The sequence below is a fragment of the Micropterus dolomieu genome, linkage group LG12 (assembly GCF_021292245.1).
Source record: "Micropterus dolomieu isolate WLL.071019.BEF.003 ecotype Adirondacks linkage group LG12, ASM2129224v1, whole genome shotgun sequence".
In the NCBI taxonomy this organism is placed as follows: domain Eukaryota; kingdom Metazoa; phylum Chordata; class Actinopteri; order Centrarchiformes; family Centrarchidae; genus Micropterus; species Micropterus dolomieu.
The window spans coordinates 6,721,432-6,736,464 of NC_060161.1; the positions used below are offsets into that span (position 1 = coordinate 6,721,432).

General features: G+C 40.8%; 1 protein-coding gene across 7 annotated transcripts in view; it reads right to left on the reverse strand.

The window, feature by feature from the left end:
• Positions 1-10: 10 nt before the first annotated feature.
• mtmr1a (myotubularin related protein 1a) overlaps positions 11-15,033 on the reverse strand; it is an 18,720-nt gene continuing 3,697 nt past the window's right edge. For all 7 annotated transcript variants that reach the window (XM_046064306.1, XM_046064305.1, XM_046064309.1 and 4 more), the window contains 15 exons: positions 12,484-12,571; positions 12,163-12,257; positions 11,946-12,053; positions 11,045-11,143; positions 9,838-9,921; positions 8,896-9,045; positions 6,326-6,514; positions 6,028-6,213; positions 5,783-5,941; positions 5,650-5,697; positions 4,446-4,538; positions 4,122-4,235; positions 4,000-4,043; positions 3,783-3,915; positions 11-2,194 (listed from right to left, as the gene is read on the reverse strand). In XM_046064306.1, the coding sequence (XP_045920262.1) occupies positions 2,036-2,194; positions 3,783-3,915; positions 4,000-4,043; positions 4,122-4,235; positions 4,446-4,538; positions 5,650-5,697; positions 5,783-5,941; positions 6,028-6,213; positions 6,326-6,514; positions 8,896-9,045; positions 9,838-9,921; positions 11,045-11,143; positions 11,946-12,053; positions 12,163-12,257; positions 12,484-12,571 (1,749 nt within the window). In that variant the 3' untranslated portion in view covers positions 11-2,035. The remainder of the gene's footprint in view (positions 2,195-3,782; positions 3,916-3,999; positions 4,044-4,121; positions 4,236-4,445; positions 4,539-5,649; positions 5,698-5,782; positions 5,942-6,027; positions 6,214-6,325; positions 6,515-8,895; positions 9,046-9,837; positions 9,922-11,044; positions 11,144-11,945; positions 12,054-12,162; positions 12,258-12,483; positions 12,572-15,033) is intronic.

The following is a 15,033-nucleotide window of genomic DNA, read 5'->3' on the forward strand; positions in this document are numbered from 1 at the left end:
GAGACCAGACTTTTGAATTTTATTTATTTATTTTTTAAATGGAAATTGACAGACACATTAATTACATTGTCAAAAGACACGATTCACATGATCCCATGCCACAGGTAGACAGTGTGATTTATAGGTTATATTACATTAGAATAATGGGATGTCAAAACACTGTACAATACAAAAAATAAGACCGGTGTGAGAGGGTTAAACTGATGTGTGTCCTGCTCTTGTGTGGTTTAACTAATCCAGGCATGATGTTAGCCAGCTAAAGTTATCCTGTTCATTCCCATCCAGCTAATTTGGTTCTTGGAACACAGAGGATTGATCTGTTTAGCTCACCTGTTAGTTACTGTAAATAACCGCACTCTGAAATTAAGGCAACATGAGGACAGTTGGAACCATGATTAGCACTCATATTATTGGCCGGTCATGTGATAGTTTTCATGATCGGCTGGCACGGCACTACTGTAACAGAAAGCACTTTTTCACTGCAGTTTCTTCTAGGTATGCAGTGAAACCTGCCAAAAACCTCTCATAAAGCACCTTAGACATGAGAGGAACCAACACAGAACCACAGCGGCTCTGTCGTGGTCATCACTCATCTCCACACTCGTAAAGAAAGGAAACTTAAGAAGTCAAAACCTCCGTCAGTAAATGGTTGTACTGGTATACTTCACATTCAGCCAGAGGCTGAGGTGCCTGCTACTCATCAGAAACACACCGATGGAACAGTTATCTATTTGGGGTCACTGGATTATCTTCAAAACAGGTATGTTTTGGACATAATGACAGAGTATCTGACAGTGATTTCTTCTGAATGTAGTTCAGCTGCATTTTTGAAGGTTTGGGCTGGAAAATCTTGGCTGTTCTAAAAATCTAAATCACACAGCACACTCTGATGTTTGAACATGGCTTTAAATGTACCAAAACGTGCTTCTTTCAGTCAGTGAATCCACACAGTTTATAGTTTCAGAAGAGCTCGACATACACAGACCTTTATTTCACTTGTGAGAAACACTGAGTAGGAAATTCAAGTGATTTTATACAGTAAAGGACAAAGTGGTTGGCAATGAGAGAAGAACAGAAAAGCACACTTTGGGGATGTGGGACCTGGGACATGGTTGGCACATACACAACGTAAAAGAACTACTAAATGAAAAATACTTTTTATACAAATAACGGAAAACATGTACAATAAAGCAGTGTGCAGGTAATGAAGAGGGGAAACACAGCCGTCTCTCAGTGACGGAGCTGGGATCACTCTGACAGTGTGAGAAAGAGAAAGTGTGAGGGAGCATGCAGTGACTTTAGTTCAGCACTCCAGCTAACTGCAGTCATTTGGAATATGTTACTGGCCACCTTCTGCACTCATGTGACTAACAGAGCCCTGAGACAAAGAGTAGAAATTCTTCATACAAAAATAAAAACACTTTACTGAACTGAGAATCAAGTCTGAAGGGGATCAGAAGATTCCCATAGTCCAGGGTGAGCTGGCATTTCTGAATTTTTAAATAATATAAATAATAAGCATAGGAAGGTTCTATTAGCTCAATGGTTCTCAAACTGGGGTGTTGGCCCCCCCGGGACAACACAGAACCACTACTAGGGGGACTTGGACAACCAGAACAAAAATATGGAGCGCAACTAAGTTGAATGAACATGTAAGATTTATTTATGAGTTGGCTGAGGCTATAGTGCTGACCTGAATCCTTTCATTTATTGAATCCATCATCTTTTTGATTTGTTGCTCCACTATCATTAATGATCTGTTTATGTGTGGTGGGGGGGGGGGGGGAAATGGCAGAAAAAGTTAGAGAACCACTGAATTAGGTAACAAGCTAGTTTTTAATACTCTCTTTAAATACTTTGTTTCACTTTACAGACACCTGGAGGAGATCGGTTCACTTTGCTAAAAACATACATAGAGATGTTTGTGTTTAGGAATGTATCTGTAAAGCCTCCCTCACACTGTAAACACTCTCATCTTCAGTACTTATAACTAGGCTAAAACATGGATTGAAGTGTGTGTGTGTGTGTGTGTGTGTCAGACCACAGTGTGCAGTGGAGTTCCTGTTTTGTGTGAGGGGGAGTGTTCAGTGGAGGACAGGGAGTGAGAGGAGGCCTCTCTCTGCAGCTCCTCCACCCTCCTCTGGAGCTCCTCTCTGAGGATCAGCAACTCCTTCAGTGTCTGGTGCACCGGCACCTGAAACACATCACACAGTCCCGGCGTCAGTAACTAAAGCTCTCCTCTTATTCTTGTCCTTAAGTTTCGAGGTGAAACAACCGACACGTGCCAGAATGTTCAGAATGTTTCCAGCATTTCAAATGGAAATATCTGACGTGATCACATGACAGTAAACTGAATAGATGTGGGTTTCCGACTGGTAGTCAGATGACGTCGCCTTGGAAACTGGGGTGGACTTTTTTGACTATTTTCTGACATTTTATGAATGAAATGATTAATTGCTAAAATAAACTGCAGATTAATAAATGATTAAAATAACCGTAAGTTGCAGTTGTCATTAAAAATAATAATAAAATTTAATTTTTTTGAGAAAAAGGTTTGTAATATCATAGACTTTACAGAGTCTAAGCTTATCATGAGATTAAAGTCACCAGTCAAAGAAGAAGGCATAATATTATAACATAAATAAAACTGTAATATTATGAGTTAAAATTCAATATCATGAGTGAAAGTTTCATTTCACAAAAAATATCCTGATCTGAGTAAATGAGTAAAACGGTTTTTCCTTCTGATACAAAGATGTGACTAAAGTTGTAATAACAATAACAATAACATAACAATAATAAAAGTAATCATGTTATGATGCAATGGCCGTGGCCACAATACATTCTGATGAGCTCTCAGGAGAACACAGTGCCTTAACTTACGACCAAATGTCTGTGGAAGTGAAGCGGTAACACTGCTGTCACTGTATTAGGGCTGACCCCGAATTGTGGAAGATGCGATGCTTTGATGGGCGGAGCCTGATTCGACAGTCAATCTCACAGTCGAAGCTTCGCAGCAAAACAAGGATCATTCCATTTTGGCTATATGGGTGTGCTCAACGTCTGATTTTACATAGAACTACTAGTTTTCTCCCAATAAGTTAATATACAGCCTATTAAAATATACATTTCAACGTTTAATGCTGTAAATAAACATGTAAAAAGAAAAAAGCTTTTAATAAATGTTTTTAAAGTGCGTAAATGAATCCACAATTAAGTTAGGGTTACAATTCATGTGAGCACGTGTGGGCGTAGCGTGTCTCTGTGTGTGTGTGTAGTGGCAGAAGAGGAACACTTGCTGAAGAGACAGAGCCCCAGCTTCACAGAGATGTTTCCAGTTGTCCGCACCTCGCGGGACGTTCAGATCATTTATCACCGTTGATGAACCAAACAAAGAATATTATATCGTTTTTAATAAAGTTACTTCAAATAGGCCTGTGGTTCCTCGCAATCGCCGCGCACAAACACACATGATTCGACGGGGAAAAGCCCTACACTGAATTGTGACATACTTACTGCTCAGCCTGTTTCTTTCTGTGGTTGCTGTTTTAATGTTTCACTGATTAAACGGACTTCCTGTTGCCGGCAGGAAGTCAGCTGGCTGGCTAGTTGATCACTTCCCTTTTTTTTTTGTCAGTTAGCTGTTGCTGCTGTAAATCGAGAGGCTGGTTCTTCTCCTCTTCAGACTGAGCTAGCTGTTAAGACTAACTCCACCAAACCTCCACATCCCTGCTTCAAAGAGGAAAACCCATCCTCCATCACCAACCACAGAGGCAGGGTACCTGTGGTCTCATGCGTGGGTTCCAGCGGGCGTAGTAGCTGCTCCACAGCTCCAGATGTCTGGAGGAAACCAGCGGATACAGAACATGGTGCTCATAGTCCACATAGAAGGGGTTGGTGAAGTCCTCAGGCTGGCTGGGAGGGGACAACACTGAACAGTCAGAGTCACTCCAGTCATTCACTCCACTCACTATAACTTCAACGTGGGAAGTATCTTACCTGTTGATGTAGGACCACAGGGACACAGCTTTGGTCTGCACGTCCTACACAGGACAGGAGAAGAGATTCATCTGACATGGCTCTTACAGACTCGCTACCCTTGTTAACAGAACGGTACGTACCTCTGCTGCCCTCTCCTGTTCACTGTTGTAGAGGAATGTACCAAACAGACAGCTGTAGAGGTGGTCCAGCACTGTGATCAGGAACAGCTCATTGAACTCAAAGGCAGCTGGGAACTGTAGTCAGAAGAACAGAAGTGATTATGAGTGCAGAGTGGCAGCTTCTAAGTGTCCACAATTGAGCCCACGTCCACATGAAAAGGCTAAACCTGATTGGCTGAGCATATACATGTATACTTTTAGCATGCTGCTTCATGAAAATGAGTAAAGACTCCTATACTCAGGCCTGGTTCTGACATGTCCTGGTTCAGCAGAGTGGAGACTGACCTGGCGAGTCATCTGCCAAACACAATCAATGAACTGGACGAAGAGAGGCGAGCGCTCTGAGTTAGCATGGTTTTCATCACCGTGACCCACACGCTGCAACACAGACAACAATGCAGACACGTGAGGCAGCACACACATCAGAGTTCTCTACGTGTGTGTAATAAGTATTCAACATGAAGACAACCAGAAGCACATACGACTGGCTGTACATCTCATACATGTATGTTGGCTATGTGTTCAAAAACAAACGATAACTTTCTTCTCTGTGGTCAATTTGTTGCAAATTATTTTAATTTGAAATGTGTAGCATCACGTCTTTGTCCTGTTTTTGGTTGGTTTCAAGAATCAATTACAAATCCTGTTTCATTTCATACCATTGTTTTATACATACTGTATGCTGCTCTGAAGTGTAGAAGCTGTCAAATATTTCATAAGTCAGATTTGCGTAATGAAATACATTGAAGGTGATTGGCAGGAAGCCTTAGATTAGATCTACTTTTCCATGCAGCAGTCTGAGGGAGAGCCTGCACACAATGAAGGGAGTTCTCCTTCACATGAAGTGTCAGATCTGGGGATATATTTCCACTGTTCCAGTGGGCACAAACTCATTTCTACATTCTGGGCATTTGTCTCTAAGGAACTAGCAATAAGCACTGTACACAACTGAGCTTTCATTTTTGTATGCTTTATTTTGTAGAATTATTTTTTCTTACTGATTCAGCAGTTTTTATTTTTAATCTCTTGTCATACTGTGCACTGTGGTTTTTAGGATGTGCTGACTGACGGTTGTTACATGTTTTCTAAATGTACTGTTTTAAGTTGGGGTTTTTTTTACTTGCATTTCCCTACACAGCGAGTATATGTCTGGCAACAGGGTTTACAGGTGCATCTCAAACAACTAGATAGAAAATGTTTCGTTTTTTTAAGGTGCACCTGTACACTTTTGAAAATGATTTAGTGTTTTTCAGTACACTTGTGTGTCTGGTTTGGGAGAATACAACTTCCCGTAACTAGTAGGATGTACATGATTCATATTTTTGCAAGAATTTAATTGGGATTTGAAAACTGATGGCAAAGTTTACTGAACGCCCAGACTTACAGAAGCAGCTCAAAAAACTATTTGTTTCTAATTTTTTGAGATGCATCTGTATGTTGAGAAGATTTATTTTTGATAATTAATGAATATGTAGCAAGAACTCCTTACAGCAGCAAACTTGTGTCCAAAACTAATCCACTCCTTCTCCACCAGAACCTGCAGACACAAACATACAGTATATTATTATGTTGTGCAGGTGAAGACTATACTATGTAGTTGATGTTGTGATGTATGGTGTGACCTGGAATCCTCTGAGAGTGCGGTAGTGACTGTCCAGCATCAGCATGGCCAGAGAGGTGAGCTGAGCCGTTCGGTCCCAGCCGTCACTGCAGTGAACCACCACAGACGTCTTCCCAGACTCCAGCTTATCAGCTATCTTTGCTGCTCCTGCTAATAACAGCTACACACAGGCCACACATGTTAACTGGGAAGTTTCTACAGCTGATCAGCAGTTCTTCTTTGTGTGTTGTAGTGTGTGTGATTTACCCGAATGTACTCAAGCCAGTGCGTCTGGTCAATAGCAGAGTGCCAGTGGGCTTCATCTATGGTGGGATAAACCACGTCCTTCATCTTCCTCAGAGACTCCCTCATCACATGGATGTTGGGGATTTCCAGGAAGTTCAGCTCCATGTTTGGGTAGAAACTCTCATTTTCATACCCTCCGTCCTTTGCCTGTATGTGGTGGAGGAATGAGAAGAGAACAAATCCAGTCAACCTACAACATGAAGGTGAGGAGAGAGAGAGAGACGCAACAGGAAAACTAGATGCATCTTTCTGTTTAAACCTTGTTGGTGTCTGCTACACTGTTCTGCCGGGCATCAAAGATGGTGAGCTTGTGGGATTGGGCGTTGGCATCCATGATGATTTGGAGATAGCGTTCGTCCTCTTTACAGCGACGGTCTGAAGGTCCGACTAACGGCTGGCTGCAGCGTACGATGGTGGCCTGAGACTCTGGGTGAATCCAGGACAAGACCTGTAGAAAGAGCAGGACCAGGGGGAGAAGAAAACCCATCAGCAAGCCTCACTGCTGCACTGGGTCACATGTTCCTTCATCACTATGAGCGAGCACACACTGTAGTAACAGACACCGTCCTGCTGCCTCAGATACTCACAGATATATTTGTGAGCCACTGATTAAGATTTTAGCATTCAGTAGGAAGTAATGGGCTCGCAGCTGAGAGGCAGGGGTAGAAAATATATTGGTGGTCTTCATGTGATTTGTTGAAAACAAGGAAAATATAAAGTAACACCCGACTGATCCTTCATATTTTAAGATTCCTTCACACCTACACAAATCTTACACACCTTAGCAAATAATATACTGCAGCTACAATACCAATATTTTAGGAATCGGTTGTGGAATTTGAGTTGGTTTTTTTTTTTCCATCTCTCACAACCTGCCTTGTTTTTAGCATTGGGTGCTAAATTGCCTACGAGGACTGCAGGTACTGGGTGTCAATGCGCTACCAGGGGCGAACCAAAGCCTGATCTCCGCAGCAGGTCTACCTGTTGTTTAGCTGCTCGATGTCCTATCTGTGGTTCAGCTCTGTCACCTGCTAAAACCATCTGAACACTGTGAGCTCCGGGCTGGAACACTCCCTGTCTGCAGCTGCTACCCCCCACAACTGATTGCTAAATTATTTTGCACTTTTAGGCCTTGCAATGGCCGCCTTCTGTTTCCCATCCACCCCATCTACAATCCATGGCTCCACTCCCCTCCCCAGAATATCGTTATTCTTTATTACAATTTCATCCATCTAATTACCCTAATATTAATTACACTATAATAATGACTGAGTAATAATGAAGAGATGACACTGTACATCAAAGTACAGTCTGTCAACTGAATTCATCAGTTTATCACCACCACCGTTGCTCCACTGTACAATAATATTTTACATCAGATTAAATCATTCAAATTGTTATTAAGCTATTCTCTGGGTTAATGTTGAAGATGAAAAGTTTTCCAGCAATGGTGATCATGTTCACAAGCACTGGGTTTATACATTTAAAACCACATGTTCAGTTCTGACCCAGTCGTCAGCCATCACAATCTGGCTGGGCGATCGTCTGATCATGGCTACTTCAGATCACGGATTAGCGATCTGATTGCCAGGGGGGCGGGGTTACACTGCAGCGTGTCAGTGAAATGCCAGCATGGAAGAAACAGGCTTATTAGCTTTAAGAGAAACCACCAGAAACATCTGTAAATGCACAGTGCAGCGTTTCCCACAGAATTACCATGTAACTCTGGCGCCGCGCACGGGTGGGGGTGCATTCGATATTGAACAGCAGCTATGTACAGTGTGCTAACCTCGACAATCCAGCTGTATTATAATGTTAACATAGCTATACTTATTAGCTAGGCTCTTTACATGCTTGCTTATAACTTATTTGCAGGTGGGTCTCTGACATTGACAGCGTTGTGTTAAGAACATAGACTAACTTCTTGAATTTACTCCTATTTAATAGTACATGTGGCGGTCAGCGTTGATATTGTGGCGTGCCGTGTCACCACAAATAAATCAGTGTATGGGAAACACTGCAGTGGGGTGCAGATTTTAGAGACTTTTTATGTCATCTTAGTTCTGATTAGTTAAAATTGCCCTAATGCGCATGAAAAAACAGTCACTGATCATCCCTTCAGCCGATCCAATCAGAATAAGCCTAATCTGGCCCTTATCAAAGTCGCTCAAATCCTTATGCCCATTTTTCCTGCTTCTAACACATCAGCTATGAGGACACAATGTTCACTTGCTGCCTAATATCTCCTACCCACTGACAGGTGCCATGGAAACGGGATGATCAGTGTTACTCATCTCACCTGTCAGTGGTCAGAATGTTATGGCTGAGCGGTGTACATAATCATTTATTTTTCATATCTTGTTCAGCTTTGTTGTGCTTGTTTTTAGCTGTATGTCTATTTCTATCTTCCTGAATTGTTTGGGGGGAACTGCAAAGGGGAAAAAACAGTCACATTCCCTGTGTCCACATGCTTGTCCATCTTATCTTACTCTATTTTATCCCTCCTCGATCCAGAGCAGAGCGCCTGGAGTGCATTACCAACATGTGTGAGTAAAATCTGTTTTTACAAATATTATAATGGATTTTACGCCAACCTATAACCCCCCAACTCACTTTTGAGTCACAGCAACAACACTTCTGCCTAGTTTGACAGTTTGATGTGAGTTCAGTGAGCCTGGTGCGTTGTTGACCAGAGCACATGAAACACCAGCTTGGCCGACTGGTCTGGCTCCCAGTCTAACAGACTTGACCTTTTATTACAAATACTGCACTTAATCCAAAGAATGTCATCAAACCGTCTGTAGTGGACATGTGTCTCCTCTCACTGACCGGTATGCGGTGTTTGGCTCTGAACACAGCCACTCGTTTGATGTCTTCATCAGTGATGTTAGTGGGGATGACCAGAATGGAGGGATACGTGTCACACAGCTCATAGGTGCTGTTCACCTTACTGATGGTCCAGCTCTCATTAGGGAGGCCCTGACAAAACGAAAAAATGTGTATGACAAGTATATTCCAACCTGACATTTTCAACGTGTGAGGCTGGTCGGCTGGCAGTTTCAGGGAATGGAAGTGAAACAATATTACATTAGTTATCTAAAGGAGGTCACATAGAATAGCCTACATGTTTGTAATTTGGTTAAAGAGACAGTTCAGTGATACAGTAGTTCAAAACCCAAACACTCTTCATTTACGCTCATCAGTGACAAAAAGCCTCACATTTAAGCTGGAACCAGCAAATGTTTGAAATTTCTACTTGAGAAATGACTGAAACTCTGCTGCTCTGAGGTTCTTTCCTCTAACAAAAACACTCTTTTTATTCACTAATTATCCAGTCACTTCCATTTAGCAGTTTTTCAAACATTCTTAAGCTACCGTCAATAAAACTCAACACGTCCTGCACAGAAGTTTAAGTCTTCCAGCTTCTCAGGGGCACAAGCGTTTAAGGTGAAAAATGTGTTGAGTTTCACTGACAGCAACAAAAAAACGAAAATAAAAAACAAATAAAAAGTATTTGCACTGAAAAGAGAAAGTGAGGATATATAAAGCTATGCAGTGAACTCATACGAACATTATCATGGCAAAATGCCATCATGCTCATACCAACCACAATTTGGCCAAATCAGTTATTCATTTAAAGACTAATCAATACACTTAGATGGTTTTATAATTCTAGTATGAATAGTTATGCTTTAGCCTCAGACTTCATGTGTGTTGTGAGAGATGAATCTGACAGCGACAGAGTCAGTGTTACGGCTGGTGTGCACTTACCAGACGTTTGTACTCTGCTGTTGGGTCGTAAACCTTCCAGCCATCTACAGGAAACTGCTCCTTGTATATAAAGGCAAACAGGGGCTGCCAGAGGTTGTATGTTAGCATTCAGTCAAGATCAACTGGAAATATGATGGTTCAGGCATTTACGTGCAGGTGGACTGGGCGATATGGCCAAAAATGTTACCACGATAAAAACATTTCATATCATTCGATATCGATAATTATCAAGGTAAATGTCAAATCGTTATTTCTTTCAAGTTTAAAGGCTGATTTTTGCTCCTGAGAGAAAATTGAAGAAACCAGAAGGTTAATTATGTGGTTAAAATTTCTTTATGGTCAGAATGGGACAAACACTTGATGCTAAACAGGGGATCACTGAGGGAGAACATTCAAAACTACAGTACTACTAAGTAAATCTTTTTTCAGTCCCTTTTCCGCAATAAAATAAATATTTTACAGAAAAATTAAGTGCTAATTTGTTCATTATTCATATGAATTAAACCAAATATTTATTGACGATATATTGAACATTAATTATATTGATATTGAGGAAAATTATATTGCGATAATTATCATTATTGTTTTATTGCCCAGCCCTAACGTGCAGTTAACAAGCTGACCTCAACTATGCAGAAGTGAAAACCGTCCTTAGGTCCAATTTTAAGGTTTAAAATAATTGCAAAACATCCTGGAGACAGTGTGAAATGTAACTTAACATAACTAGCCTATGTTGTCATCGTAACATTTGTATAGAGTAGGCATGGGCAGGTTTGAGATTTTCACCATATGATGACCTTAAATGTGTTATTTTTAAATGTCTGGCTAAAAAACATCAACTTTTTTTCCACACACAATATATTTTATTTTTAAGCAACAACAAATACTACTGCTGCTTAGAATAACATGAAATGATGCTGTAACATCAATTATTGTTATTTCAGTATTGAGCGACACACACACACACGCCCACGCACACACACACAAACACACCTTTTTTTTTAACAGATGTACACAATGTTGGAAGACTTAAACCAAAAGTATAAATCATGTGATACCAGCTAAACTGGCCCTAGCCTAGTATAGAGTTCATTCTACTCTATATCTATATGTTAAAGCCATGTATGGAGGCCTTGCAGCACAACATACTGAACCCACACTCACCATATCTAGCCAATATTAATAAAAACATCTGAATGACACTGACCAGGTTGTGGGAGAGGGGGAAGGCATGTTTGGCCATCACCTCCACCACATCTGGATGGCTGTCCTCCGTCTTATAGGCAAACCTGGGACTCCTCATGTCCTGATGCAGAGAGAACATGACAGGTCAGTCATCAGTGGCAACAGAAACTGCAGACTCTTCACAGCTATTGTTGAAATCACTGAGGGAATGTAAAGTAAACTCACACCATTATTGAACTTAAGAACTGTCAATGTACTTGAGTATATCAATTTTATGCCAACTTTATACTTCTCCTCCACTACGTCTCATACAAATACTGTACCTGTTACTCCGCTACATTTGTCTGACAGCTCGAGTCACTAGCTACTTTTCAGATTACATTACATTTTTCATCCCCTGTGTGGTGATTTTGAATGTGAATGCTTGTGATAAACTGAAGTTTGTCCTCCTTCTTCAGCTAAATAAACTTATTTAACCCCCTTTGCATCAACACAAAGCTGGAAACAGGCTGTGTTTCTGAGCTCATGACTTTTTAGACATACATGGTTCTCACAGGACAAAATGCAACATACACATATTAATGTGCAGCAGGTATTATAGTATGCTTTAAGTACATTTTGCTGATAATATATATATATATATACTTTATTTCAGTAAGGTTTTGAATGCAGGGCCCTACGTGTAGTGGAGTATTTTCACAGTGTGGTATTAGTACTTTTACTTAAGTAAATGATCTGAATACTTCTTCATCCAATGGTTGAAATGATTACATGATCTCTGGTTCCACCTTTTCCAGCGTGAAGGGTGTTTTTCTATTATGGTAAATTGAATATCTTTGTTGGTTAAAAAATTCCAAAGAAGTCATTTATCTGGTATGGGAAAGTATATTTCTGAAGAATCTGTTTCAGTGCACAGTATTCACCTTACAGACCAGCTCCAGTCCTTTGGTGTTCTCTCCCTGGTTGGGAACACTGATGGTCTCCAGTCTGCTGATGACTCCCAGGTTCACATCAAGAATGAATGGAGACTCCTGGATGTGCACAGACTGACATTAACACACACTAGAGAGAAACAGTAGTCCTGGGACTGTGAATGAAGGCTATTAAAGCACAGCTGAGTGAATAATAAACGAGCAGTACCCTTTCCACACTTGTGAAGTACAGCTTGTAGTCTGTGATGGTCAGGGTTCCATTAACCAGACCGCTGAATGGACAGATATACATCACATCCTTGACTGCACATCAGCGCGCGCGCACACACACACACACACACACACACACACACACACACACACACACACAAAAACTATAAGGAACTGATTAATTGGCAGGTAAGTAATATTATTTATTAAATTATTTGTTATTTAAATACAATATCAAGATTTTAAAATGACAGATACGTCTACCACATTATACATATGATGAATATGGACAGCAGGATGAGACAGAATGTGAACATACCTGTAGTTTGGATGGTCTCTCCTGGTAGCAGAGGAACCTGGTTCTGGAACATCCTGACCTGCGCCCCGTATCTGAGAGCTGGAAGGTTCTGTAAAGAGCACAGAGCAGTCAGTGGGACCACACCACCCTTCACGGACCAGCAACTAGACCTGCACCACCGACACATAACTGAGTATCACTGAACATGTTGCTGATAAAGTCTTTCAGGTCTGATGAAACCCCCCCGTTCACACTCATTGTGAATTACCTCAAAATGTGTCTAGTAGTGCAATGTGGGGAAGCTGAGGACATTTCAACTTTATGTAAACACTGTGAATTAAGGATTTATTTCCACCAAAACCACAGCTGGTGATTGTTGGACCAGTGAAAAGACTTTTATTACCTTTATTCATTTATATACGTTATTGTTTAACATAGTCGATTATTAGCAGTATTATTATTCTTAACGATTTTCATTATTTAATATTCCTTTCAAATCTTCAATTTATGTAGGCATCATTGTTATTTCCTATGATTACTTAGGCTACTTATTTACTTGTTGTTATCATCATTATACAGTATTGTTATCTGCACAATAATACACCACATAGCTGCAGAAGCATGTGTGTATGTTGATTATATTGTAAAATAAGAAACAAACAGTTTTGTGTGAAGCCACAACACTTTGCAATTAGATTATTCTATATCCTCTACAGTGTTAGATCTATCAGACACCATGTGATGGAACATTTACTGCATCTCACCATGTAACGTGCTGCATTTATACATCACGCAAACTGATTAAATACTTTAGTGTAGGGTACACCTGTGTTTCCTTGCTCTTAGCTCCTGCAGAAGACTCCTCTTTGTATCCTCAAGGTGCATTTAAAGGCATGGAAGATCCTCCATGATCCTCCACGATCCTCCACAGGAGGAGAGAGGACCAGGAAGCATAAGTTGACATAATGACCCTAGGTCCCCTGGCTCTCACCCATCCCATTTAGTGGTGTAGTGGGACAGCTATAGGGCTAATAGTACATTCTATTCAGTCAGTAGTACACGGGAGTTAGTCTTCTAATTAAGATGAATTGAAAGGTGTCATTTTTGTAACACTGTATAATATTAACCATGCCATGTTTTTTGAAAAAATGCATTCTGTGTAATATTATATTAATTTTAGGGTGTGGTGATTCATTTGATTCTTCAGACCAGCACCTGATCCTACATACTGGCTGTGCATGGGGGGTTCTGTTCTCAGAGAGACGCAGATATCTTGACTTTCAATAAACCCTCCCTGTCTGGTGAACACATGTCTTTTAAAACAACTTCTATATTATATGTGTCATTTGCTGAAGAAAGTGGAGACAGAAGGAGAGGAGGAGGATGAGGCATGCAGACCAGGACAGTGTGAAGAGGAAGTACTATAAACAGGAGAAAGGACAGACAGAGAGAGACTTGCCAAAGCATTGGAAGGATGCTCAGAATCATTTTCTCCATGGTAACAAAGCCCTTCATCTTGTGAATCTTGCTGCAGGGTAGAGCCAGCATGGAGAAAGTGTGAGAAAGAGGAAGAGAGAGAGAGATTATGCAGTAAAAAGATATTATTCTATATGTACTTCAATTCCAATCAATTTTTCAATTTTATTTATAAAGAGCCAAATCACAACAACAGTTATCTTATTGCGCGTTTCATAAAGAGCAGGTCTAGACCACACTCTTTATGTAAGATGCTGTTATTATGTCAGTATGTCTTTGCAGTGCTTGTAGGGAGAGACACTGTGCATATTCTGCCTTCACATAATAATGTATTTGACGTGTGTTGGCTGGCTGAAATCTGAAGCCAGGCTCCAAAGCTTCTTTCTGATCCTTGATCGACATCGTAATCCCTTGAGCCACGCCACCAGCACGCCTAAGAACTTGTTGGGACGACAGTCACACAGAGATGAATGGCTGGATTTTGGTTTTGTTCTTACAGTTCCATTCCAATGGTAGAAACTGGAGTTTCAGATGGACACTGAACCTCTGAGGTTTGTCATGATTTTGACATTGATGTGAGGTGTTTTTTTACTCATATGCTCATGCCAATAAAGCCTCAGTGAAAGACGGACGGAGAGAGTGTAGGAGTAAAGAACAAAGAAAAAGCCTGAAGAAAGGTACAGAGAAAGAAAAGAAGGAGAAGGAAGCACACTGAGCGGTGTACAGTGGGTCTGATGCAGGAAGTGCTGATGGTTTGTGACGGAAGCTAACCTCCACCCTCAGACACCACTGACAAATCTGCAGTATCAGTCATACACCTCAGCCACACAATCACATCCCTGCTAATGTGAAACAGTCTGTGAGTATTCTAATAACGTTTAACAAGTCAACTTAGTTGTGATATGTACTATGGCAATACAGGACTTTAATATGATCTGAGCATCAGTGTAGTGAAGCACACTGATCTGTCAGGTGGTATTTAATTAGCTGGATTAGCTAAAAAACTGACATTTCTGTCTGTGTATTTTATCCATAAACAGCTGATAAACAAGAGATTTCCACCAAATGTACTGTGTCACAGCCCGGTTCACACAA